The following is a 27087-nucleotide window of genomic DNA, read 5'->3' as shown; positions in this document are numbered from 1 at the left end:
TAAGAATATTCATATTAATAAAATGTATGTTTATATTAATAAAATAAAATTTATTAATAAAATCATGTGTATCAAATATCCATCCACTAAACATGTTATCTATTGAGAAACCACTCTATTTTAATCACAATTAAAAGTTCTAAGAAAGACTTGGAAACTTGAAAAAAAGAAAGGAGGAAAGAAAAGAGGAAAGCAAAAATAAAGCTTTGGTACTGTCCCTGAAGATTTATAACCTAATAGGCAAATGAAAATACATACATACACAGAGTAATATTTCAAATATTTAAAAACAAGGAACGGCACAGGTGGCTGCCAGGCCAGGTGGTCCCCTCATCGTGGCCACCTTGCTGGCATATTCCAGGGACCCCAGTTCTGCGTGTGAGGATGCGGTGGGAGAGGAGGGGCCTCCCACTTACAAAACATCTGTTGAGGGATGGCAGTTGTATTAGATGTTTACCTGTTCTCTCACTTAATCTGCTCCCCAGCCACACAGCATTACTATTATGACCTGAAATTCATCGCTCAGCCATGCCCAACTCTTTGTGACCCCATGGACTAAAGCCCACCAGGCTCCTCTGTCCGTGGGATTTCCCAGGCAAGAATACTAGAGTGGGTTGCCATTTACTATTATTGCTATTCTTAATGTTCTTATGTGGAGACTGAGCATCTCAGAGCTTTTATCACTAACCAGAGGCACAACAGCTGGTGAGCAGTGAGCAAGGACTGAAACCCAGGCTACCCCCTTGCCGGAGGCCTAATGCCATCAGGGTGTGTGATAGGTGTTAAGGGTGTGAAGTCCAGAGTACATGATGGAGCAGCAAAGAGGGATTACAATATTTGTGTATTATGTGATGCTGTTTTTCCAGAGAACTCTGCTTTGTACTGTGCTGACTGCTAGGTGAACCTTGAAAGAGAGGGTGTGGTTACTTGGGAACGGGTCTCTCTTTCTCTGAGGTGGAAGAGGCTGATGTGGCTCTGGACGATAGCCTGGTGGTCCAGGGGAGGCTCCTCTCTCCCAGCCTCACCTTCTCCCAGTTCACAAATATGGATTCCACCAAATCCCCTTTTCTGGGGTCAGTCCCAGCCAGATGCTGCCATATCTAAGGTCACTTTGAGAATCCCAGAGTAGTTTCTCAGCACTCTCTACATCTGGAGCCCTGAGCCTGTTGCAAATACAATGCCTATCTCTTCCTTCCTACCACCTTCACATCCTCCAAGTATATCCCCTGAGCCCTTCTGTTCTTGTTCTTAGTTCTCCTGTCCAATAATGTTGTCAATCTCAGTGATGATGCTGGGTGGAGGCAGTAGTTCTGGGTCTACTCTGGGAAAGAAATTATGCTGCGTGTCAGAGTAAAACGTCAAGTAGCAGAGGATGGACCCTCCAGTGTAGAGAGGGAGACAAGTTGAATCACTGTGTGCTGGGATGGCAGGATGCGCAGGGCATGCGGGACCACGGAGTGGTGGGCTTGGCAGAGGCGGCGCCAGGTCTTCAGAAGGCTGTGTTCTGCTTTTAGCGCTTGGCAGCCTGGAGCTCATATTCCTCACACTCACAAAATAGCCTCGCCTTTCTAACTGTGTGGCAGGGATTTTGTTTAGTCGATGGTGTCTCCTAGTGGTTCCTGGATAACAAGAACTCTGACCCCCGTGTGAGGCCTGCAGTAAGCCCTCAGACACACTGACTATCTGAACTAACGATGGAAGAGCTGAATAAATGAATAGGAGATTCATCCTGGTGGGGAGAGATGGAGAGTGTGATTTCCAGGGAAATTAAATGTGAGCTGATTCCGGAAGAGACTTAGAGTATGCCACGTGTGTAAGTGCCAGGATATTTTCCAGATTTTCCTGGCAAATGGAATGTTACAACATTTTCTACATCTCTGTTGTCTCTTTATACTAGAGTTTCTCAACTTCTGCACTGCTGACCTCTTGGACCGGATGATTCCGTATTGCAGGGACTTGTCCAGTGCATTGTAGGATGTTTATCAGCATCTCCTGGCCTCTTCACACCTTGTGCTGGTAACATGTTCTCCCCAAACTGTGACAAGAAATGTCCCCACATGTTGCCAAATAGGGGCAGAGTCACCCTGCTTTGAGAACTCAACCAACAAATGTCTTACGCTCAACAAGTGCCAGCTCTTGTGAGCCTTGAAAAAAGCCAGTCTATAAAATCAAACAGTCATAGAAAATTATTCAATTAGTCTTAACCATTTTCTGAGAAACTTTCATGGACCCATCTGACTATCCTGAGTGTGTTCTACCATCCTAGCCAATCCTCAAGAATGATAATCCTCATTTTATAGATGACAAAGCAGAATCAGAGTGCTCAGACAGCTTGCCTACATGGCAGAGTCGGTCTGTTTCTGGCCCTAATGCACTGTTGCAGGACTCGTTACACTGTTTTCTACAAGTCCTCTACTTCTGCTTTTTTGCAGTCTTCTGTACATGGATGAATGACGGGGTGATGGTACATACAGCCTGCAGTTTAAAAGGAAATCAGATGTATGGTCTGTGTTCAGATGCAAAAATAAATAACTCTGATATATGTGGACCTTGAAAAAAAAATCATAACTCCTCTAATTTAATCATGTGCTGTGTGCTTGGTTGCCCAGTCGTGTCCAACGCTCTGCAAACTCATGGACTGTAGCACGCCAGGCTCCTCTGTCCATGGAATTCTCCAGGCAAGAATACTGGAGTGGGTTGCCATGCCCTTCTTCAGGAGATCTTCCCAAACCAGGGACTGAACCCAGGTCTCCCGCATTGCTGGTGGATTCTCTACCAACTGAACCACCAGGGAAGCCCAAAAAGTAATCATTAGACATCAAAATCAAGCCAAAAGAACTTTCTTCCCAAGTGTCCTTTCCAAATGTAAACCAAAATGTCAGAAATATTTAGCCCACATGACTGTTTTCACTAAAAGATTTCCAATCAGAATTATTTCTACAATTATATTAGCTCTAATAGCATTACAGAAGCAGAGTCTTTGAAATAAATAGCAATGAATTTGCAGAATGTTGAAACCCTGCTGAATGTATCTGCAGTCATAAAGGTTTGCAGTGGAAGCAAAACCAGCAGCTGCACACTGTTCCTGTTTTTCCCTCAGAAAAGGACCACATGGGGAGTGTGTGGACTCCAGGGGGCAAAGTGGGCTCACAGATATTTAGAAAGAACATCTTCACCTATGTTTTCTCATTTCTTGTCTTATCTCTAGAAGTTCCAGCAACAGAGATTTTAGGCTTGGGAGTACTGAGGCAGATGGCCGTTAGTCCCACTTAAGCTTTGGTTTTCGAGGTAAAATCATGTTATTTTAGTAGCAATTGCTATGCCTAGGCAGTGCTGAGGCAAGAACTTTTCCAAGCATCCTTCACTTTTGTTGTCAAATTGAACAAAACCTATGAAAGGTGGCAACCAAGGGAGGCAGCACGATGCATCCACTTTTTAAAAACAAGCTTTGTCCTTTTAAAATGAAATTCTGTTCCAGTTTCGGCTTCTGAGATGTTCTGTTTGCACCAGGAGTGACTGCACCATATTAGGGCTCATCTGTCCTCCCTGCGGCTTGAAATGAATCACACGAGCTAAGTTCACAGAGTTTGATTCTGACTGTGCGCGTCTGAAAAGGTTGGATGCCCTTTAAAGACATGTTTGATTGCCTAGCGTGTGTTGATCTTGTTTGATATCCTCCACGGACTGCGTGAGTGCACTAAGCTGAAGTTTCCCCGTCACCAGCCCGGGGGATCAGGCGGCGCTTTGGCGCCTGCAGGAGTGGCTGCTCTCCGAGTCAGCTCTGCCACCTAGTGGTCAGCGATGGCATTTCCTGTGTGCGGCCAAGTTCGCTTTGGGAAAAGTCGTTTCAGTTGTTGAATACCGTGGTAATTGTGACAGAAAACAGAGACACACTCTTAGCAAAGAAAGCAGACCAAGAGAGACTCAAAACAAGCCCTGCAACATGATGTGTACTAGATTCCAAATATGGAAGAAGCATACTTGGTCTTGGAGAAAAGCATGTTTGTGAATTGCAAAGATATTTTTGGTTTCCTCCGTTCATGATTAAAACAATAATAATTGTCGGACTCATTCAGACTTACATTAAAAAGTAAGTTACACATTTTTTTTCTGAGTTCGGGAGGTTTAAAAATTGAGAAACCTCAGTCTTTTCTTCAGAATAAGCTGCCAGAATGGTCGGAGAAAATCAAGTTTGTCTCCTTGGAATCCATTATTTAAAAAGTTTTCAGATTTATATTGGCCTTTTAGGATTCTCTAAGAACTTTCACATGTGTTTTCACAGATATCAGATATTTAAACATGTATTTTTTTTAATTTTTAAAAGTCATCTGTATATTTTACAGATGTTTAACCCCGAATATTTTCTATTCCACAGCTAGGGGGAAGGGAGGAAATTTCTTACGGTTGTTCTTCACTTTCCCCTAAACTTAGTACTCTCAAATTGTTCTTTGATGTTTTCTCTTTAAGTCTTATTTTTAAATTTAAATAAAAGATGTCAAATTATCCACTGCAATGGTTTTCAAACATGGTTGATCATGACCCACAGTACAGAATACATTTCACATCATGACTGTGTATTGAATACGTGTTTGTGTGTGCATGTGTGTGTGTGCACATGCTAAACAGAACTTCTGTGAAATAACACTTAGGTCATTATGTGGTTCGTGCTCCGGTATATCCTATTCAATTCTATTTATTTTCTTGTTTATTCTCATGCTGGCCCACTTAATATTATAGCTCCTGACTTTTTAAAAAACTAAGTGAATCCATTCTTCTTGTGCTCCTGGATAGAATGTAGGGAAAACAATCTAGAAAAATATACACTCAGAGATGAAATCAAGAGCCATCCTGTATGTACAGTTGTAACTAATCCACATAAAAGAACTGTCCTCCGCCCAGAACCCAGGAGGGCTCTCGAAGGTGTAGGTCTCACCCACGGGCAGATTGTGTTGTTTTGCACTCCTTTGCCTGGGGTCTGGGGCCTGGACCACTTCAATAGCAACACTCTAAATGTCCTAGGACCCCGGTTACCAGCTCCCACCTGAACAGGGCAGGAACCTGCTGTGGACCCAGAGGGGACCTAGAGCCTGCCCGCTGCCCACCTCTTCTCCTACTGGATGACCCCGTTTGCCGTTACGCAGGCTTCACTCCTAGAATTCCTGCCTGGGACCACTTATAAAGTATTAAAGCAGCAGGTTTACAGGCATCTCTGGTCCCAGCATCTGTTTATTCTTGAGCATACAAAAGCAAAGTTTCCCTGAGTTCGCCTCCTCTCTGACATAAGTCACTTCAGTGAGAATCAGCTCTGAACTCTCTTGACTCAAAATTTACTACCTATACAGCATATAAGCTGTTGAGTCAGGATGAGTAAGAGAGTATGGAGCATAGAAGTGATCATCTCTTCTCAGAAAAAGCACCTTAAGCCAAAGACATTAGTCCAGGTTTATCATTGTTTCATTTGAGTCTCACCTAGAACCCCTGATTCTTAGAAAGTCACATGTACTTATAAAATGATCACTACACAGGAAGAAAGGGATTGAGTGACTGTCATATCTAATGACTTCTATTAATATTTTTATTATACTCCTTATGAACTTTTGACCAGGTTTTTCTGATGTCAAACTGTACACCAGTAAGACGTCCTCCCAGAGCAGGAGGATCCCCTTTATGAGATGAATCTGGAACGGTGACACAGAGTCCAAAGAGACAATCATGGAAAATGTCTCAGGTACAGGGACCTGAGTGAAGGTTGGGAGAAGCTCTTTCTCATTTGCCTAATGTTTAGGCCACTATACCATCCCTTGATGCTCAAAGATCGATGTGTCTGCAGCTCAGTAGACCTTATCGCTAAAGCTCTGTCTTTACTAAGAGTATTTAAAGATCAATTGACCATATATGCATGGATTTATTTCTGAGCTTTCTGAGCTTTTCTGGCTACATTAGTCTCCATTTAGGCCAGAAGAGGTGTATCTTGTTTCATTGCACTTAGCTTTACTCCTCTTCGTACATACTTCATTTTTTATAATTGAAAGTTTGTAGCAACCACGCATCAATAGATCTATCAGAGTCATTTTTCCAATAGCATTATTTTCCAATTAAGGTATGCACATTGTTTTTTCAGGCATAGTGCTAGTACACGCAGTATCTGAAATTTTAAGTGGTATTAGATATTGAATTAATGTTGAGTTATAAAAAGAACAGTTACCACTGGTAAGTATGCCAAAGAATTCAGCTCAAATATCACTTAACAGTTCATGATTCACAGGCTTTCTAATGATGAGTCAAAAAGCCCCTAATGCCTGGAACACTAGGGCAGGTATTTAATGAACACATTATAAATAGCTGGTCTGAACTGTAGGTGTCTTTCATCAATTCTTGTTCCTTTTATATTCCATATTCCAGTAAAGCATAACTGGACTGGAATAGTATACAACTTGTGGTGCTCCTGGCAATTCACAGAAATGAACTGAAAGAGAGAATTGGTCTCTAGCTTACTTCCAAAATTCCTACTTATATTCTTTACCATTATATCAGATGAGCAAAATGAGTTGATATTGAATTTAAACATAAAGTGTTACTTCCAGGGAGCAATTTGACATTGCCTAAAAATTATGTGCTTTTGAAAATTATTTTATCCATGTCCTGTTTCTCATCTAAGGTGTAAGTCCATGGAAGGCAGAGTCTTGACTTATTGAATTCAGTAGCGCGGATCTTAATGACCTAAAGCTAGTAGTGGTCCAGTGAAAACTGTTGATATTGCACATGACTGTCATGTTAATAAGGACCCTTCCAGGTGCAGGTGACAGGAACCTTTCTCGGGTAGACCAGACAGCAAAGGAAGTGGTTAGCTTATATAACTGGCAAATTCAAAGTGGTAGGGCTGTCTTCAGGAATGACTTGATCCAGGTTTGAAAGGCCATCATGATCACATCATCTCTGTTCCCTCACATTCCTTCCCATCTCTCTCCTTCCCCCATATCTTTCCTCTGTGTTTACGTGCTTCACCAATTTTTCATGTGGGTGTGAATAGTCAGCAGCACCCAAGAATCCCAAAGAACAGAGAATTACCCTCTTTCTTGCCAGCATCCATATCAGTTCCCCAAAGTTATTCTTACTGCTCCTGTTTGCATGTTCTCCAGGCCCATAACTAAGGTAGAAGAATCAGAACCATGTGGTTGATGCCTATCCAGAACTACGTACCGTGGATGGCAGGCCACTTCCTAAAGAATGACGGAAGGAAAGACAAATAACAGACATCCACTGCATGGTCTTGATAAAAAGCAAAAAAAGAAAGAGAAAGAAGACTGATATATTCTCTTTTTATATAAAGCACTGGGATTATTAGCCATGGTATTTATTTATAATAATATCAGCATGGCCTAAGTGATGAAAATAGTTCTGCAGGATGTGATCAATTCCATATGACATGGGAGCAGAAACTTAGTGTTTAAGGCACTTTAAAAGGTGCTATACAAGATTACATGAGATTCAGAGCACGCCAGTTACTGGAGTGAGGCGGGAGTAAGATGAAGCGAGGAATGTAAAATCAGCTGAACACAACCCCGGCAGTGGACAAGGAGACCTGTTTTTATATTTTATTTATTTACACATGTATTTTTGGCTGTGTTGAGTCTTTGTTGCTACACTGCCTTTTCCCTAGGTGTGGCTAGAGGGGGCTGAAACTCGTCATTGTGGTGCACAGGCCTCTCATCGCAGTGGTTCCTCGCTGTGGAGTGAGGGCTCAGTAGGTGCAGCTCCCAGGCTCCGGGGTACAGGCTCGGCAATTATAGCGCACAGGCTTAGTTGTTCTGTGGCGTGTGGGATCTTCCCAGACCAGGGGTCGAAGCCGTGTCTCCTGCATTGGCAGGCAGATTCTTAACCACTGCGCCACCAGGGAAGCCCTGACCAGGGGGCTCAGCTGCTTGTGTCCAGGAAGCTGTGGAGTGAAAGGTGGTGGGAATATAAAAGCTACTCAGTGAGCACAGATCTTCCTCAACTTATGATAGGGATACTCCTGATGAACCCACTGTAAGTTGAAAATGTTGTTAAGTTGAAAATGCATGTAATACACCTAACCTACCTAACATATAGCTTAGCCTAACCTACTTAGGACACTCACTCACATGAGCCTGTGGTTGGACAAGAACGTCTCATACAAAGCTTATTTTATAATGAAGTTGAATGGTTCATACTCCTTACTGGATACTGTACTGAAAGTGAAAGCCAGAATGGTTGTCTGGGCACAGAATGGCTGTTAGTGTATCAGTCGCTTACCCTCTTGATCGTGTGGCTGACCGACCTATCACTCTCCGCCACTGCCTCTTATCACGAGAAAGTCCCATAACTTGTATCACTCACCTGAAGAAGACGTCAAAATTCAAAGTATGATTTCTGCTGGAATGCATATCACCTTCATACCATTATAAAGTCAAAAATCTGGGGATTGTCTGTATATAAAAAATTAGCAAGGGTATGGTGTCTGAAAATGAGAAATGCGTGAGTAAGAGTGATAGGAAAAAAAATAATCCTTATCTGAACAAATGTAGTGGAGGACTTTGGAGATGCATCCTCAACCCTCTAATAGAAAAGTGGTCATTAATTTCCTATGCAGATCATTGAGCAAAGGTGTCTCACTAAAGACAAGGCTGATCTCATATATGTAGCTATAGGTGCAGTGGAGGGGGTACCAAGGCAAACACCTTTAGAACTATGCCAAACTGGGATCTGCATGGAGAAGGGAGAGCATATTGAGTTTCCATATATGTACCTTGGAAAGTGAAAGCAAAAGTCGCTCAGTTGTGTCTGACTGTTTGTGACCCCAAGGAATTCTCCAGGCCAGAATACTGGAGTGGGTAGCTGTTTCCTTCTCCAGGGGATCTTCCCAACCCAGGGATCAAACCCAAGTCTCCTGCATTGCAGGCAGATTCTTTACCAGCTAGGCCACCAGGGAATCCCTATGTACCTTGGAAGAAATCATAAATGCTGTCGAGTACCCCAAACAGCATGTAGCCCTTCCTAAATATGGACATCCCTTTGAGAGGGAGCTGGAGATACAGATGAGCTCACAGCACCTAATAAAACCCAGAAAAATAAAAAGAAATGAAGAAAAAAAAAAACCGCAGCAGTTAGTGCAATGTAGATTTCATCTATGGGAAAATAGTGATGGGTTATACAGTTTTTAAACTATTCTTCTATATAATATAATAATACATTCTATCTAGACTAGTTACAATATTCTACTATTGCAAATGGTGCTGAAGTGAATGTATGTAAGTGTATTTATGAATGTAAAGGTGTGTGTGCTTGCATATGTCCAATCGTATATGCATACACATGATACATATATACCACATAGAGTCACTTTAGATATTCTTCAGTTAGACTTTAAAGAGGTGTATAATGAATTGTACCCAGTTAGGAGGGACTAGTTAGGAGCCTGGGGGGCTATAGTCCATAGGGTCACAAAGAGACAGACACGACTGAGTGACTAAGCCCAGCACAGTTGTGTGGATGACCTGATGGTAAGGCAGAGGAATACCACAGTTAAACAAAGAAGCAATAGGCTCAGATTATCTGGGGATGGATCTCTGTCCCTTTACCTTTCCTCGTTAGTTTGATTTTTAGACAAATTACTTAACCACCTGGGTCTCAAGTTCCTGTTAAAAATGATGTTATTTTAAAAATTAAATAAGATAGTGCATATGACAACTTACAAAATGTGTACCATGTAGGAAGTGTCTAATAAATATTTCCTTCTATCATTTATTATTGCACTACGTTGAGCTCTTTGACTACGAAAGCAACGTAAATTCACTGTTCAGTAAAGAATAAAATGAAAATAAAATAAAATGGCAGACACCACACTTATGCAGCATGTACTATAAGCAAGCTCTGATCTAAGTAGTTTCAGTTCATTTCAATTCAGTTCAGTCGCTCGGTTGCGTTCAACTCTTTGCAACCCCATGGACTGCAGGACGCCAGGCCTCCCTGTCCATCACCAACTCCCAGAGTTTACTCACACTCGTGTCCATTGAGTCAGTGATGCCATCCAACCATCTCATCCTCTGTTGTCTGCTTCTCCTCCTGCCTTCAATCTTTCCCAGCATCAGAGTTTTTTCCAATGAGTCAGTTCTTCGCATCAGGTGGCCAAAGTATTGGCATTTCAACTTCAGTATCAGTCCTTCCAATGAATATTCAGGACTGATTTCCTTTAGGATGGACTGGTTGGATCTCCTTGCAGTCCAAGGGACTCTCAAGAGTCTTCTCCAACACCACAGTTCCAAAGCATCAATTCTTCGGCGCTCAACTTTCTTTATAGTCCAAGTCTCACATCCATACATGACTACTGGAAAAACCGTAACTTTGACTAGACAGACCTTTGCTGGCGAAGTAATGTCTCTGCTTTTTAATAAGCTGTCTAGGTTGGTCATACCAAAGCAAGCATCTTTTAATTTCATGGCTGCAGTCACCGTCTGCAGTGATTTTGGAGCCCAAAAAAATTAAGTCTCACCGTTTCCACCTTTTCCCTATCTGTTTGCCATGAAGTGATGGGACCAGATGCCATGATCTTAGTTTTCTGAATGTAGAGTTTTAAGCCAATTTTGCTGAGAGACAAACTTTCTTTGGCCAGTTACTATCAAATTCTAGGTTGAATTTATTCCATTATACAAAATGTTTCATACTCATTTCTCAGTGAGGAAACTGGGACTCAAAGAGGTTAAATAATACCCAAGATGTCACCCCCAGAAATTTTTGAACTAAGCTTTGAACCTATGCCTTTGGGACTCCAGAATCTTCCTGCTACTCCTTAAGCTGTTTCCAGAAGGCATTCTATGAACCTCACTGCACTCCTTTGAGAGGTGCCCTGACCTGCAGTATCTAAAGGCTTAATTTAGGACTCTTACCATGTGCATGTGTCAACATATTTGCACTGTAAATGTTTACAGTTGAACACTTTTAACCAAGAGCCACACACACTAGACCGTGGTCTCAATAGATTTTTGCTGTGATTCTCAAATGTTGAATTTTTGGTACGACACTCATTGAGGGATGATTCACTGAATAAAGTCCACAGAGATTGGTGCTATGAGAATCCCAGAGTCAGCTGTGACGTGAAAGTACAAGCTTGGAGGTTCTAAGAGGTTGAAGCAGGTCTCAACCTAAGGCTTTCTCTGACAGCACAGAGGGTCTTACTAGAGATGCATTCATTGTAACCATTCTTGGTCATTTATTTATTTTGGTAACAAGTGATTGACAGAACTAATTGCAAAAAAAAAAAAAAGTGATACAAATGAATGTATTTACAAAACAGAAACAGACTTACAGATTTTGAAAACAAATTTATGGTTACCAAAGTGGAAATGTGGGTGGGGGAGGGATAAATTAGGAGTTTGAGATTAACATATATGTACTACTATATATAAAATAATCAACGAGGACCTACTGTATATCAAACAGGGAACTCTATTCATATTCTATAATAACCTCTGTGTGAAAAGAATCTGAAAAAGAATGAATATATGTGTATGTGTAACTGACTCACTTTGTTGTACACCTGAAAGTAACACAATATTGTAAATCAACTATACTCTAATATAAAATTTAAAAAAAAAAAAAAAGAACTGGGACTTCCCATGTGGTCCAGTGGTTAAGACTCTGCTTGCAATGCAAGGGCTCCAGGTTGGATCCCTGATCAGGGAACTATATCTCACAAGTCACAACTTTAAAAAAGATTCTGCATGCCACAGCTGAAAAAGATCCCATGAGCTGAAACTAAGACCCAGTGCTGCCAAATAAAAAAAAAAAAATTTTTTTTCAAAGAACTAATTTTAGTGTTGCAACTATTTATTGCATGTGTGTGGTACTAAAGGCATTTTCATAACTAGAGATAATGTGTCTAAATACTAGAAATATTCAGAACTGGTTCAGTTCAGACTGTTCAGTTCAGAACAGTTTCATCAGGGTTCTGCATATTATCAAGCATAAGATGGCTGCCTTGTATACTGTTCCCAACCATTACAAAGAACCAGTACATTCCTTTTTCTAACTGTGTGTCAAAGAGAAAATATCAAGTGATGTGAATATATGCTTACTTCCCCCCTTGCTCCAGGCTGTTGTTGCTTATTCCAATGAGGCTGACATAGCTGGAATTGCCTTAGAGTTGCTTATGTCTAAAGCCTGGGATAGCTAAATGCCCAGGTGTATAAAATGCAAATGAGTAAGACCAACTTCTCAAGTAGCATGAGACTAAAGTGGTGCTGGATATCATAATTGCATCTCCAGTATTTCCCATACTTTTCAAAATATGAGATCCAGGAAGGAGGCTTTTGTTTGATAGCGCCATCATGTGGAAGTATTTGTGGTCTGTAGAAATGTGGAAAATGGGGAGAAAAAACACAAAGCTAAGTGCATGCCACCAGCTAATTGTGCTACCTCGAACAAATCAATCTATGCCTGCCTTGTGCTCCTCACCTTGATTTAATTAATTTATTTTTATTGAAATAAAGTTGACAACTCATGATCTTTAAAATGAGAGAATGAACCTGATGTGTCTCAGGTTCATATTAACAGGGCTTCCCTGGTGGCTCAGAGTATAGACTCCACCTGCAGTGCAGGAGACCCAGGTTTCATCCCTGGGTTGAGAACATCCCCTGGAGAAGGAAATGGCAACCCACTCCAGTGTTCTTGCCTGGAGAGTCTCATGGACAGAAGAGCCTGGCAGGCTACAGTCCTTGGGGGCACACACATCATCCGATGATATGTCTTCCATGTCTTTTAGAGGGTGCAATGCGGAAAACAAATCCAGTGAGGGCAGTAATGGTCCTGACTCCATCTTTTCTCTTTTCTCCCCAGACTATGTCAGAGAGTCACCATGACCTTGCACAATAACAATACAACCTCACCCTTGTTTCTGAACATCAGCTCTTCCTGGATTCACGGCCCTTCGGATACAGGGCTGCCCCCAGGAACGGTTACTCATTTTGGCAGCTACAACATTTCTCGGGCAGCTGGGAATCTCTCCTCTCCAAATGGCACCACCAGTGACCCTCTAGGAGGTCATACCATCTGGCAGGTGGTCTTCATTGCATTCTTAACAGGCGTCCTGGCCTTGGTGACCATCATTGGCAACATCCTGGTGATAGTGGCATTCAAGGTCAACAAGCAGCTGAAGACAGTCAACAATTACTTCCTCCTAAGTCTGGCCTGTGCTGACCTGATCATTGGGGTCATTTCAATGAATCTGTTTACTACCTACATCATCATGAACCGATGGGCGTTAGGGAACCTGGCCTGTGACCTCTGGCTGTCCATTGACTATGTGGCTAGCAATGCCTCCGTCATGAACCTTCTGGTCATCAGCTTTGACAGATACTTTTCCATCACGAGGCCACTCACGTACCGAGCCAAACGAACAACAAAGCGAGCTGGTGTGATGATAGGTTTGGCTTGGGTCATCTCCTTCATCCTTTGGGCTCCTGCCATCTTGTTCTGGCAATACTTTGTTGGCAAGAGGACTGTGCCTCCAGGGGAGTGTTTCATCCAGTTCCTCAGTGAGCCCACCATCACCTTTGGTACGGCCATCGCTGCCTTTTATATGCCTGTCACCATCATGACTATTTTATACTGGAGGATCTATAAGGAAACTGAAAAACGTACCAAAGAACTTGCTGGGCTGCAGGCCTCTGGAACAGAGGCCGAGGCAGAGAACTTTGTCCACCCCACGGGCAGTTCTCGAAGCTGCAGCAGCTATGAGCTCCAGCAGCAGAGCATGAAACGCTCAGCCAGGAGGAAGTACGGACGCTGCCACTTCTGGTTCTCAACCAAGAGCTGGAAGCCAAGCGCCGAGCAGATGGATCAAGACCACAGCAGCAGCGACAGCTGGAATAACAATGATGCTGCTGCCTCCCTGGAGAACTCTGCCTCCTCCGACGAGGAGGACATTGGCTCAGAGACCAGAGCCATCTACTCCATCGTGCTCAAGCTCCCAGGTCACAGCACCATCCTCAACTCCACCAAACTACCCTCATCCGACAACCTGCAGGTGCCGGAGGAGGAGCTGGGGACGGTGGGCTTGGAGAAGAAAACCAGCAAGCTTCAGGCCCAGCAGAGCATGGACGACGGAGGCAGCTTTCAGAAAAGCTTCTCCAAGCTTCCCATCCAGTTAGAGTCTGCCGTGGACACAGCCAAGGCCCCTGATGTCAACTCCTCGGTGGGTAAGACCACGGCCACTCTACCTCTGTCCTTCAAGGAAGCTACGCTGGCCAAGAGGTTTGCTCTGAAGACCAGAAGCCAGATCACGAAGCGAAAACGGATGTCCCTCATCAAGGAGAAGAAAGCAGCCCAGACCCTCAGCGCCATCCTGCTTGCCTTCATCATCACCTGGACCCCCTACAATATCATGGTCCTGGTGAACACCTTTTGTGACAGCTGTATCCCCAAAACCTATTGGAATCTGGGCTACTGGCTGTGCTACATCAACAGCACGGTGAACCCCGTGTGCTATGCCCTGTGCAACAAAACGTTCAGAAACACGTTCAAGATGCTGCTCTTGTGCCAGTGCGACAAGAGGAAGAGGCGCAAGCAGCAGTACCAGCAGAGACAGTCGGTCATCTTCCACAAGCGGGCGCCTGAGCAGGCCTTGTAGAACGGGGTGCGTTCAGTAGCCGTCACCACACGCACACGTCAACCCAGAACCTTAGGAGGGCGTAAGGTGAGGGTGGGGGTGATCTCTGGCGCTGATTAACATGTTTTTATCACCCAGACGTGAAAGAAGCTGCCTGTTTCCCGGTCCGTTAAAATAAACCCATTTTAATGTCAAAAGTCAAATACCTATTCAGCCAAAAATAAGTAAGCTCATTACTGAATATGAAGGAATTTATTCTGAAACAGACTTTGTTTTTTCTTAAAGAGAAGGAAATAATTTTTTTCATAGCAATTACACACCCAGATTGGTTTGCCTGGGTCTTTTCATTCCCATTGGCTCTGGAATCCCGGTGAGCATAACTAGCTGGCCCATTGTCACATGCTCTCCAAGGATCCCCAAAGTGTCCATCGGATCCCACGTGGAACATGTCAGGCTAGTGAATCCATGGTTCTGAAATTCTTTCATACATTGCAAAACAGCACCTCCTCGTCCCAGTAGAGCTCTCCGTCTTCTCATGGGTGTGTCATTAAACTCTCTTTGTGGACTTGATTCTTGCAAAGTACTATTTTGTGCAGTTCAAGTTTCATACAAGTAAAAGATATATAAGTATATATGTAGATATATATGTGTGTGTGTGTGTGTGTGTGTGTATGTGTGTGAATTCCACGCACACACACGTAGTGTATATAATATAATGGGAATTAATGAACTGGCAAATTACTCCGGCAATAGATTCTTTCAGTACTTTGGTGACTAAAGTTTCTCTAGGATCCTAACGCAACGTAGGAGTGAAATAAACCCAGTAGTGTTTTGGAAGCCAGGGCTGTTTTCCTGGAGAATAGGCAGCAGACAGCAGCCAGGCCCTCTGGGCTGATCTGTGTAGGACAGTCAGCCTAGTGAGTCAGATGAGCACCACGGTCTGACCAGATTCTGAGTAAGTTGTCACCTTTGTTGACACCCTCAACAAAGCTAAATCAAATGGGATGGGGGCCCCCTCTGTGCCCAAAGAATGAGTCACATCCGCGGGTTTGAATTTCATGGTCCAAATCTGAATGTTTCCAACCAAAACCTTTGCTATCTTACCTGCTTGAAATTTAATAATAGTGTCACATTTGAATTTCATGCACAACATTACCTGGGGCAAAGCAGAAGAGACCTTGTGAGGGCCAGAGAGAAACACAGGATTCGATTTCCTGCTACTCAACATCTTTAAACGCAAAAGGGCTTAACACTCTTGTCACTTTGCTGGGGCCAGTGCTTTTGTGTGACCTTCACCCAGAATAGGTGGGGGTTGGCAAGTCCCAAATCCTCTGAAGAAAGTGTTACACTCTGAAAAGTATTGCTGCAAATTGACTTCTTTAGTACGTTTCTAAAAAGTGATTTTTGTGTTCTCTTCTGAATTGACCCAAATGCTAACCGTTCTGTTTGGGGGAGGGGAGGGGCGCTGCTGTGGCTGTCATCTGTGTTGCTGCTATAGTCGTTGGGGTTCCTTTTCTCCTTTTGTGGGGGCTGCGTGGGGAGTGGGAGGGGTGGGAGGCGGGGGGCTGAGGAGAAATCTTCTGTCTGTACAGGGTCTCTGTGTCGTGAACCCAGAGCCAGGTTGGAAGCTGCTTCTGTGTTCGGTGTGAGCTGGTGTTTACAGCAGATTTTGACAACAGTGGAACTGTACTCAGTTGTGTCTGTGTTCCTGAACTATTTAATTTCATGTTATGTTTATAAGAAGACATATTTATGCATATTTCACCAAGTGTCTATTTAATGTTGATAAATATTACTCTTCAGTCTTCAGCAGTGGTGTGTCCCTTGAAAGTGATTGTTAAGGTCCACTTAAGCAATGAGTAGAGTATACTGTGCTTTCTCGTTGCTAAGAAGAGGAAAAAGCCATCCTGTTGGTGTCAGGAGGTACCTAACTCTGTCTAGGTAGTAAAAAGTCAACTGCAACTTTATCGTAATGGTTTGATACTGTTCTAGTTAAACCTGATGGGAACTGATCAAAGCAACCCTCCACCAGTGTGCTTGAAATCACATGACAAGGGGTAAAAAGCAAATCTGCATAATTGAAAGAGTGATTTTTTTGGGCCCACATTTGACCAAAGAGTAAGAAAAAACAGAGACTACTTTCTAACGTGTGTAGCAGACTACAGAATGTTATATTATCAACCTGTGAAATGTCTAGTGAGCAAGTGCATCTATATTTTATTACCCACGTTGGCCTGGCACTAATAAATTTGTGAATGCTGATTTAAGTCTCCCTGTACATCAGTAATTCCCATTCTCTTTGAAACTCCTATCTTGCCTTCCTCTTGAAAGGCTGTTTCCTGTATTTTAAAAAGATAGAATTAAATTTAAGACATGGAGAAACCCTAAGCTTTAGTGAAGCTGTGAAGTTTAATAACAGGTATACTTAAACATGATTATCTCCTGAATCCTGTCCCTTTATGATGCTGTCAATGGAAGAAATGAAAGACATTTAAGACATCAGCTCTCTTTTTGTGTTACTGGTTTAATTATAGAATTATTTTTAAATCTCCTGTGGGTGAAAACTGCTTTTAAATACTGACTGACTCTGTTTATAGAAATGTATGTCCCACTGACTCTGTTTATGGAAATGTATGTCCAACTCTTAGATCATTATCAGGAAAGGAAAATGAGAAAAATTATTTTGAACACGAAGAATTTAGAAGTATAATCAAGATGTAGTGAAATGTTTAAAACTGGACCATGCATTTCTCAAAGGACTTGTCACCAGCGAAGGTATTCAGCATTTACATATGATTATCCCCAAAATGGGAATCAAATTGCTTCATTCCATAAGAGTGAAGTTTGCAGAGTTTTCATGATTATGTAAAATTGAGAAAGTAAAAGAATCAAACCTAAATAAACTACATGTGAAGAATCTACACCCACCCCAACATACACACACATGTTCTTCCATTCTCTATTCTCCAGGGTCTACCAGTTGGTTAAGAGAAGTGAGCTCTATGATCCTGCATTCCCCCTGATTCTGTCTTTTCCCTGGTGGCTCAGATGGTAAAGAATCTGCCTGCAATGCAGAACTGTGTTCAATCCCTAGGTCAGGCAGATCTCCTGGAGAAGGGAGTAGCAAACCACTCCAGTATTCTTGCCTGGAGAATTCCATGGGCAGAGGAGTCTGGTAGGCTACAGTTTATGGGGTCACAAAGAGTCAGACACAACTGAGTGACTAACACTTTCACTTTTCACTTTCACTGCTCTCTTTTATCCATCACCTATACCTGTGGCCTTTCTCTAGTTCTCTGTATTATCCTGAATCATCTTTGACTTCAAATCTAGCCTTGAATCTCCGAATAAGTTCCATTTCTAGTCACTCTTTCACATATAATAGTTCTAGATTCTGGTAGGGGAAAAAAAAAAAAACATAAGAAAGCATAAGCTTTAGAAGTTGCAGGATCTAAAGATCTAGAAGGCATAGGAGCTTTCTCTGTCAACCCCGTCTGTGTACAGATAGGCAAGTTCATTGCTCTGCGATGGGGTGAGAGCCCTTTGTGCATCACTTGTGAGAAGTGGGGTGCACAGCTCTGATGCAGAGTTAGCTGCCTCAGGTCTGTCTTAGAAAGGGAAAGGACGCCATGGATGCCCCAAGACTTATCCAAGTAGAGAAGATTCCCAGATGGGGACATGTAGTTGATAAACTGGACAGTTCATCACAGCAGCTTCAGAGGACAAGTGAAGGTCCTCAAAGAAGCTCTGAACTTAGCATGAAGAACCCTGAACTCTTGGCCCAGTTCCGTCAACAAGTAATTACGTGTCCTCTGCCATGCTTGTCACTTACCCTTAAACTCACTGGGTCATCTCCATCTGCTCCTACTCATTAGTGACATAAAAGCATCGCCTTCTTGTAGCAAACAGGTCAAATTGAGGCAGGGCATTAGGTAAATAACTACCATGATGAATGTAAATTCTTTGTCTGATGAACACTTGAAGCATTTTGATTTTATATATCCATCAGAGTTATTTCCTTATATTTCAACACAGCAAACTCTAAGGAACTCTCACAATTTGTGGATAAACCTAGAATTTTATTGCAAATACCTCAGTCCAGGATGATCACCTAAGGCCTGATGACCTTAAAAGCAGAGTTGCTGGGTAGCTGGTGTTTGTTTTGGTTTCTCAGTGGCATTTCTTGAAATGGACTGAAACTGTAGAACACAACACCCAAAACAGTGATCGTTTCTTCAATCTGACATCTCTACTTGTATTAATACCAGCTCCTCTAAAAGAGTATTTTCTGTTTCCCTTTACAGTCCTAGGTTAGGCTGACTTTCCTTGTGTTTTCATGACTCTATATTGTAGGAATTCAGTCTCTACCAGGACTCATGCCTTGTATTCCAGACCCAAGAGATTGGTTTCAGGATGGTAGCTGAGAGCTCTTTAGAACTGGGAATTACATTTTCTTTTTCTGTCTGAGAAAGGAGGCTTATGTTGAGATTATAAAAATGGATAAAGAAAAACAAGTTCATAAAATAGCTATATTCAACATAAATTTGTAAATGCATAATATTTTGCCACTGCATTTCAAAGTAGGCAAGTGTTAGTCTTGCTGTTAATTGGACACTTGTTAGATTTACTGCATCACACAGAGATGGACAGTGCACTTAGACATATGGAAGTGGACCCCCAAACACTTCAATGTAATTTTAAGACTGTAGTTGCCCTGATAGAATCAGGAAGATTCAGTAGAGTCTACCACTCTTATCCTGGCTTGGAGTACCCCCAAATAATCACCCAAATCCAAAGTGACTCTCAACTGAGTTGCATGAGAAATTCTACATGAAAAGTAAAGGGAAAAGCAGGCCAAACCCTCAATTGCAGAGAAGTATTAATAACACTTCGCTTACCCAAATAACCTTATCCTAAAATATTATCCCCAGATTATAAAGGTTTATTTTTGTTCTTTCTCGAAATCCAAAATACTTATTAATTCTGTAATTTACATTCCAAATCCCAAACTATTTTTATCCTAGATTCTGTGATTTCCTTGATGATAGAAAGCAGGTCTTATTTGTCCTGTGGCTAGCACAGTATCTGACAGACAGTAGACATTCAATAAATGTTGTTGAATGTTTAATAAACTCTTTATGATTAATACAGCAAATAGTTATCAGAATTACTGCACATCATGCCCTATGTTTCAACTGCAGCCAGAGGTCATCAGGCTGGGAAAGTGAAATAAATGAAAAATGGTCATTCAGATGAGATCTTCTAATAAAATATTACTAAGCAACAAGGAGAAACATTTTAATAGATTTGAAGTAATAAATATATTTAAGAGGACAGGGAAGAAAGAAAATCCACTCTTGATCCCTAGTATTCAGAAATTTTTACCAGGTTAGTCAACTCTACTTAGTCCTAGTAAGTGAAATATTGGGAGAGCCTGGAGAGTCTATAAATAGATCTTCTGTTTGTACAGGTGAAGTTCTGTAGTTTGGCTTAAAACATCCTTGCATGTAGTTTTGCTTGGCATGAAAGTTAGGACAGAATCTATTCTGTTCTGCAAGCATTGAACAAAAGCCCACTCTTCATATCCACTATTCATTCCTTATATAACACATGGGTATTTTCAGCCTCCTACATAAAACACTCCAGAGGAACTTCTTTGGGGCTTGTGGTTAAGGCTATGGAATGGTGACATTTTCAGGAATGCCCCCCTCTTTTCAAACACATGGGAACTGTCTCTAAGTTTGGTACAGGTTTGAAGAATAATTGAAATAGGCTTCCAAGTCAGTGAGTTAGCACATTGATTTTTTTTGGCAGAAAGCTTTCTGGAAAATGTCTATGAAGTGTTCAGTGATGCTCACATCCTTCTAATTCATGAGGATGTAGAAACCACTGTCCAAAGAGATGGCTATATATTTGCTTTGTAAGCAAAAGGCATGTATCATAGTTGCATCTAAAACTAGTGTCCCCATCTTTATCAAAGGCACTGAATTTTACCTGTTTTTATTTCCTAGTGTCCAGCACTTCCTCAGTAGTCTTTTTAGATATGTCATATGCCATTTTTATTCCTTCTCCTAAAAATAAGTCAATTGTCTGTACTATAAAATGATGCCTGCAACTTTATGGTGATATTATCCCCTAAGTTTAATAGTGAAATAAGGAAATAAAACTATAAATAAACAAAGAATGTGGTTGGTTTTCTTTTTAATCCAAGGTCTATAATACAGCAACAGCTTTTTATTATATAAAAGGGTGGACTATTTACACTGAAGGGAAAATTCGGAAACAGATCATTAGTTGCATTGACTTCTCTCTTTTACATGCACCAGAACTTTCATCATGAACATTGCTGCTGTTGTAACTCAAAACAATACCCTGTATTTAGGACTATGAATTAAGGATGTATTAACTATCTATGCACACACAATCTTAATTTTCAGACTGCATATGAAGAAAAATATTTCTAGATATATGCTGTAGATCTAACACAAATAGACTACCAGTTATTTCTACAGCAAAGATGGGTTTATTTGGGCTCTGCAAACTTGGCAAGCTTTCTGCAGGCCCTCCGACAGCAAGGGAAGGAGAAGACTTTTCCTGAGGGGCAAAGAAAGTTGGGAGGGCTCCAGGAAACAGAGTCCATGGCTTCTCAGAGGCCAAGTCCTTGCCAGGAGAGGAGTTCTTCCTGTTGGACTCTGCTGTCCTCACAGAGCTTGGGAGCACCCTCTTCTGGTTTCCCAACTCCCTTTGAGGTTTCTGTTTATTAATTTTTTATAATACCTTGAAGGAGATTTTATTTTTCTCTTTCTAAAAGAAATGTTTATATTCCCCACCCCCCGCCCCCCGTGGCTGTTTAATTTGGTTTCCTTTGCTGTGCAGAAGCTTTTTGGTTTGATGAAATCCCAACTTGTCAATGTTTGCTTTAGTTTGTTTTGCTTTTGGAGTCAGATCGAAAAATTCATTGCTAAGACTTATGCTAAGGAGCTGGTCCTTTACCAGCTGGTTTATAATTTCAGGTCTTTTAGTCAAGACTTTAAACAATTTTGAATCTATTTTTGTGTAAGATATTAAGATAGTGGTCCAGTTGAATTGTGTTATGTGCAGCTGCCCAGTTTTCCCAGCAGCATTGATTGCAGAGACTGCCCTTTCCCCCGCTGTGTATTCTTGCCATACTTGTTGTAAATTACTTGACTGTATACATGTAGGTTTATTTCTGGGCTCTCTATTCCATTGCATTGATCTGTTCATCTGTTTTTATGACAACGCCACACCGCTTTGATCACTACAGCTTTGTAATAGAATCTGAAAGTAGGGATGTGATGCTGACAGCTTTGCTCTCCTTTCTCAGGATTGCTTAGGCTGTTCAGGGTCTTGTGTGTGTTTCCATACAAATTTGAGGATTATTGTCCCTTTTTCTGTGAAAAAATGCATTGGAATTCTGATAGGAATTATATTGACTCATATAGGTTTCTTTAGATAGTATGGACATTTTAACAATATTAATTCTTCCAATCCATAAGGATGGAATATCTTTCCATTTATTTGTATATCCTATCTTGTGTGGTATTAGGAATATTATTATTCTGAACCTGTGTGTGCATAAGTTGAGATAAAACAAGTGACTAATTAGATATTCAAGTTTAATTATTTCTGATGTCCTTGAGAATCAGAATTGTCAGGGTAGAGGAAAGGAGATACAGATGTAACAGAAGAAATTAAGTAAAAGCTATACAGTTTCTATTTGAATTGGACGTATCAATATACACTCAGAGTATTTTACCATACATGTAATTTCTAATTCTTCCCATGGGAAAGAACTAAAAATAGTGATCAACCCAGTAGCAAGGAGGATTCCTTTCTTAATGAAGGAAACCAAGGCATCTTGAAAAAATAGCTGATTCTAGTCTTGGGCAGACAATGTACAAGATGAGCTTGAAACATCTTGCCAACACAGATATCAAGGAAACATTCAGACTAATAAAAAAGACATTTACACACACAAACAGTTGATATCTGCCAGAAGTGGCACACTAGGACAGTGAGAAAATTATATTCTGAATCAGTGGCACTTAAACATGTATATGGGGAAAAGACTTCTACTTCACTAAAAGAGAGGTGGATTCAAGGTGTAACTTAAAAAGGTATAGAAAGCTTTTAGAGATAGAAGTTGGAAAGCTTTTTTTAAGAGTCTTTTCATGACCCTGAGGGAGAGAAAAAGTTCTTAAACAAGATTCAAAAAGCATTAGCCACAAAGTGGGGAAAGATATAAAGAGAGTGAAAAGAAAGCTAATGGAAGAGAGCACTCCAAAACATATAATGACATTAGGCAAACAGAATATATGAAGAACTTCTATAAATCAATAAGAAAAAAACAAAACTGTAATTACAGGAAATAAACATTCCTTGCTATTCCTCACAGTGAAAGGTGACATCTAATTTCCCTTCCCTTGAATCTAGCTGGCCTTAGTGACTTGCCTGATGAATAGAACACATCTGGGACCTGCAAGGGCTTCCCAGGTGACGCTAGTGGTAAAGAACCTGCCTGCCAATGGAAAAGATGTAAGAGATTCACGTTCAGTCCCTGGGTTGGGAAGATCCCCTGGAGGAGGGCATGGCAACCCACTCTAGCATTCTTGCCTGGAGAATGCCATGGACAGAGGAGTCTGGTGGTCACAGACTGTTAGACAGAACTGAAGCGACTTAGCACACACAGGACTTGCAAGACCAGATCAGAAGAAGCCTTGCAGCTCCCAGCCTGATGTATTGCAGTGCTTGCTCTGGGGGAACAGGCTGCTCTGTAAGAAATCTGATGGTATCTGGGCCCCCATGCTGTGAGGAAGCCCTTGAAATCTGACAGTATCTGGACCCCCATGCTGTGAGGAAGCCCTTGTCTAGCTAATTCAGATCCCAGCCTTGAATCATCCCAGCTGAGGCCAACCCCTGCTCATATTGAAGATTTGTGAACAAGGTACATTATTGTTGGTGACAAGCCACTAAGTTTTAGGGTGTTTTTTATGCAACAATAAAGAACTAAAATAGAACCCAATTTTAAAAAGTGAGTGAAAGATTTGAACAGTGGTTTCCAGGGCTTAGGTAGGAGAATAGGGAGAGGTTGGTAAAGGGATATAAGCCTTCAGTTATAAGATGAATAAGGTCTCAGGATCTAATGTATAACATGGTGACTCTATATAGTTTATAACACTACATTATATAGTTAAAATGTGCTAAGAAAGTAGAACTTACATATTCTTACCTAAAGGAAAGTAAATATGAGTGGTAATAGATGTATTAATTAAAATGAGGAGAATTATTTCACTATGTATACTCATATCAAATATCACACTGTACACTTTAAATAGCTTACATTTTATTCATCAATTATACATTGATAAAGCTGGAAAAAATTAACTAAAATTTTAAAACACAAAGTTAACAGTCCAAATGGTTCCAGAGTACATTTAGATGGCAAAATTATTTTTAAAATAACATCAGTGAAGGCAGACTGGTGATACATCTAGGACAGAAGGGAAAGATTCTGACTGCAGAGGAGCACCGGGAAGATTTTTTTTTGAGGTGTTACTATTTTTTTAACCCCAGGTGATGGTTACACAGGTACCTCTCCATGTTGCTGAAACCTGGGATTCCCACCTCAGTCTTCATCTTGTCCTACCAGCACTTGATCCAGATGGTCATCCCCTTCTACAGAAAACATTCCCTTCACTAGGTCTTACCCAACTCCAGCTTCCTGCCTGGTTTTCCTCTTACCTCTCAGCTTCTCCGGTTCAGTCTACTCTACTATCCACCCCACCCACAGCATAGCCACATGTTTTACTCTTTTGTTTTCACCTTCACTCTCTGGATGGTCTCAACTGGTTCCAGGGCTTTAAATGCCGTCTGCCCGTGACTCCCAAACCTTGATTTCCAGCCTAGATCTCCTGTGAACTCCTGGCTCTTGTATCCTCAGCATGTAACCAGCATCACTGCTAGAGGTCATCTACTCAGTTCAAAGGTGGTCATGTTCAAAGGTGAGCTCCTCATCTCCCCCTCCCCAAACATGCTTCTCCAACTGTCTTTGACACTCTGATAATTCCAACCTTTCTGATGGTCAGAAACTTCTGAGATCCCTCGAACCCTCAAACAGTAAATCCTGTCTGCTCTATCTTCCACTTAGAACCAGAATCCAGCCTTTTCTCAGCCCATTGCAATAGCCCATAATGGTCTCAAGACTCACCTCTTGTCCCCTGCAGTCTTTTCTCAGCTTCAGCAGCCAAAGAAATTCAGTTACAGGTGTCCATCCTGCCACTCCTGGGCCAGGAGCCCTCTTGCCCTTGTCTCCCCGGGAGGAAAAGCACACCTCCCACGACACTTTCCTCCAAGGACTTATCCCACTGTGCCCTCCCACCCACCCCAGCATGCTGGCCTATTTGAATCCCTTGAATATGCCTGTGCACTGGCTATTTGCTCCGCCCAGAATCTTCTTCTCCCAGATAGGTCTTTCCATCACGGCAGTGGGAGGGGAGTCTAGACATGCATTTGACAGTGTTTGCATTAAGGACAAGAAGCGATGGGGTAGTAGTTGGAGACGGATGGGAGAGTCTAGATCCAGGTAAACGTATTGATAATCAGTCTCCCCACACTAGGTTGTAAGCTCCAAGTCAGCAGGCACTCTTGGATTCTGAAATATTCCCAGGCACATTTAATAAAAGAATAAAAATGATGCAACAGCCATACCAACCACATGGTGGAACAGCAGAAGTCAGGATTTGCACCTTCCACTGATCCTTAAGAGACCAACCTAGGAGATTGTAGGGGGCGAGGCCTGGGTGGGAGCCAGGGCTCTGGAGGCTCACCCCAGCTCTGACTTGCTTTCTTGGTCTCCAAATTATGACTGGAAAACCAGCCTGGTGGCAAGGCTCAGAAAGTACTGTGAGGCTTCTTCTCCCTGGTCACCAGGCAGCGACGGAGCCCTCTGTTCTCACCTGCCCACCAGTGGCTGAAGGATTACCAGGTCTGAGCACCTGAGGTTATCTGGGGTCCCAGCCTCCTGCCATACTCTCTGGCAAGTACTGGGGCCCAGCAGGCCAGAAGAACAACTCCCAGAACTATGGAAATAGCCCTGGGGGAGGAACAGAGAGCACTGGGAACAACCTCCAGCAAGACCTGTGTTCAATGGGGTCCCAGTCTGGGGCTTTTGAAGGCTGGGGAGGGGGCATCCTTGGAAGAACAGCCAGAGACCAGTGTGACTGGACTGAGGGGAGCAGGCTAGGGATCTGCTGACAGGAGGGGCTTGAGGTCTGGCTGAGGACTGGAGCTTTTCCCCAAAGTGCAGCTGATAGGTTTCCTGTTTGTCAGCAGAGTGACAGGATCAGATTTGTCTGTTCAACCTCCTCCTCCTGGATCAGAGAGAGTGAGAAACAGAAGAAAGTGAATCAGGGACAGTGTTGGCAGGGGCCTGGACTAGGAGAGGGAAGGGAAGGGCAGAGAGGTGAGGAAAGCATTCTAGACTTGGGCTCTAAGGTCAGGGGATGGGGTGATGACATGTGGGGGTGAGGAGGAAAGAGGGAGCAGATGGAGCCCTGGGGTCCTGGATTGAGCAGCTGGGGAGATGGAGCTGCTGCTGCATGGATGTGGGGGGCAGGGGAGGGATGTCTGGAGGGCAATTTGGGGCCAATTAAATCTTAGAAACTTATGAAGTTAGGTAAGCTGTAAGCCCCTTTCCTAATTAAGTCACTGGGAGCAACTACTTATCGGGATTTCAGGTGAGGCTGAGGAGCTTTTACCTCCAGCTAACTAAAAATCCTTTTCATCCTGGTATTTATATAGAGTTGGGCCTGGATAAAATGACACAGCCAGCCTCAGTCTTGAGGAGGGGTGTTTAAGGACAGGGACATAAAGGCAGCAGCAAATCAGATGGTCAAGTCTGTCTGATGCTGGCAGCCCATCATCTCCCAATCTGTCTCTGGCCCACTGTAAGTCCAGCCAGAAAAGCAGAGCCTACCAGGATGTGAGCCCCATGAAGGAATTGCCTTGAAAATTAGGAACCCTAGGATCTTAAGAAAGTGAAAAAAAGAAAGTTCTTCAGTTGTGTCCGACTGTTTGTGACCCCGTGGTCTGTAGACCACCAGGCTCATCTGAACATAGAATTCTACAGGCAGGAATACTGGAGTGGGTTGCCATTCCCTTCTCCAGGGAATCTCCCCAACCCAGGGACTGAACCTGGGTCTCCTGCATTGAAGGCAGATTTCTTACCATCTGAGCCACCAGGGAAAATCTTAGGAAGCTCATGCCTATCCCTTCCCATGTGGGGGTAGTTTTCTTTTCACCTCTTGGAGTGAGCACTCCACACACACAGGTGCACAGTGAATATAATAAAGACTATGAGGTGGGATCAGAAGAGGGACAGATATGAGGAAGGTAATAAGAGGAATATACACGGGCTGGAGGCACTGCCTGCCTGAGACACGACT

General features: G+C 42.4%; 1 protein-coding gene across 14 annotated transcripts in view; it reads left to right on the top strand.

The window, feature by feature from the left end:
- Positions 1-16120, top strand: part of CHRM3 (cholinergic receptor muscarinic 3) — a 557245-nt gene extending 541125 nt beyond the window's left edge. For 13 of the 14 annotated variants that reach the window (XM_061161389.1, XM_061161388.1, XM_061161392.1 and 10 more), the window contains one exon: positions 12853-16120. In XM_061161389.1, the coding sequence (XP_061017372.1) occupies positions 12872-14644 (1773 nt within the window). In that variant the 5' untranslated portion in view covers positions 12853-12871 and the 3' untranslated portion in view covers positions 14645-16120. Of the gene's footprint in view, positions 1-5708; positions 5729-12852 lie in introns of those variants that run through there. The other variant, XM_061161397.1, reaches the window with a different exon arrangement.
- Positions 16121-27087: the final 10967 nt, after the last annotated feature.

The sequence above is a fragment of the Dama dama genome, chromosome 15 (assembly GCF_033118175.1).
Source record: "Dama dama isolate Ldn47 chromosome 15, ASM3311817v1, whole genome shotgun sequence".
Taxonomy (NCBI): domain Eukaryota; kingdom Metazoa; phylum Chordata; class Mammalia; order Artiodactyla; family Cervidae; genus Dama; species Dama dama.
Note: the sequence above shows the minus strand (reverse complement) of the source record. Positions and strands in the feature narration are given on the sequence as shown.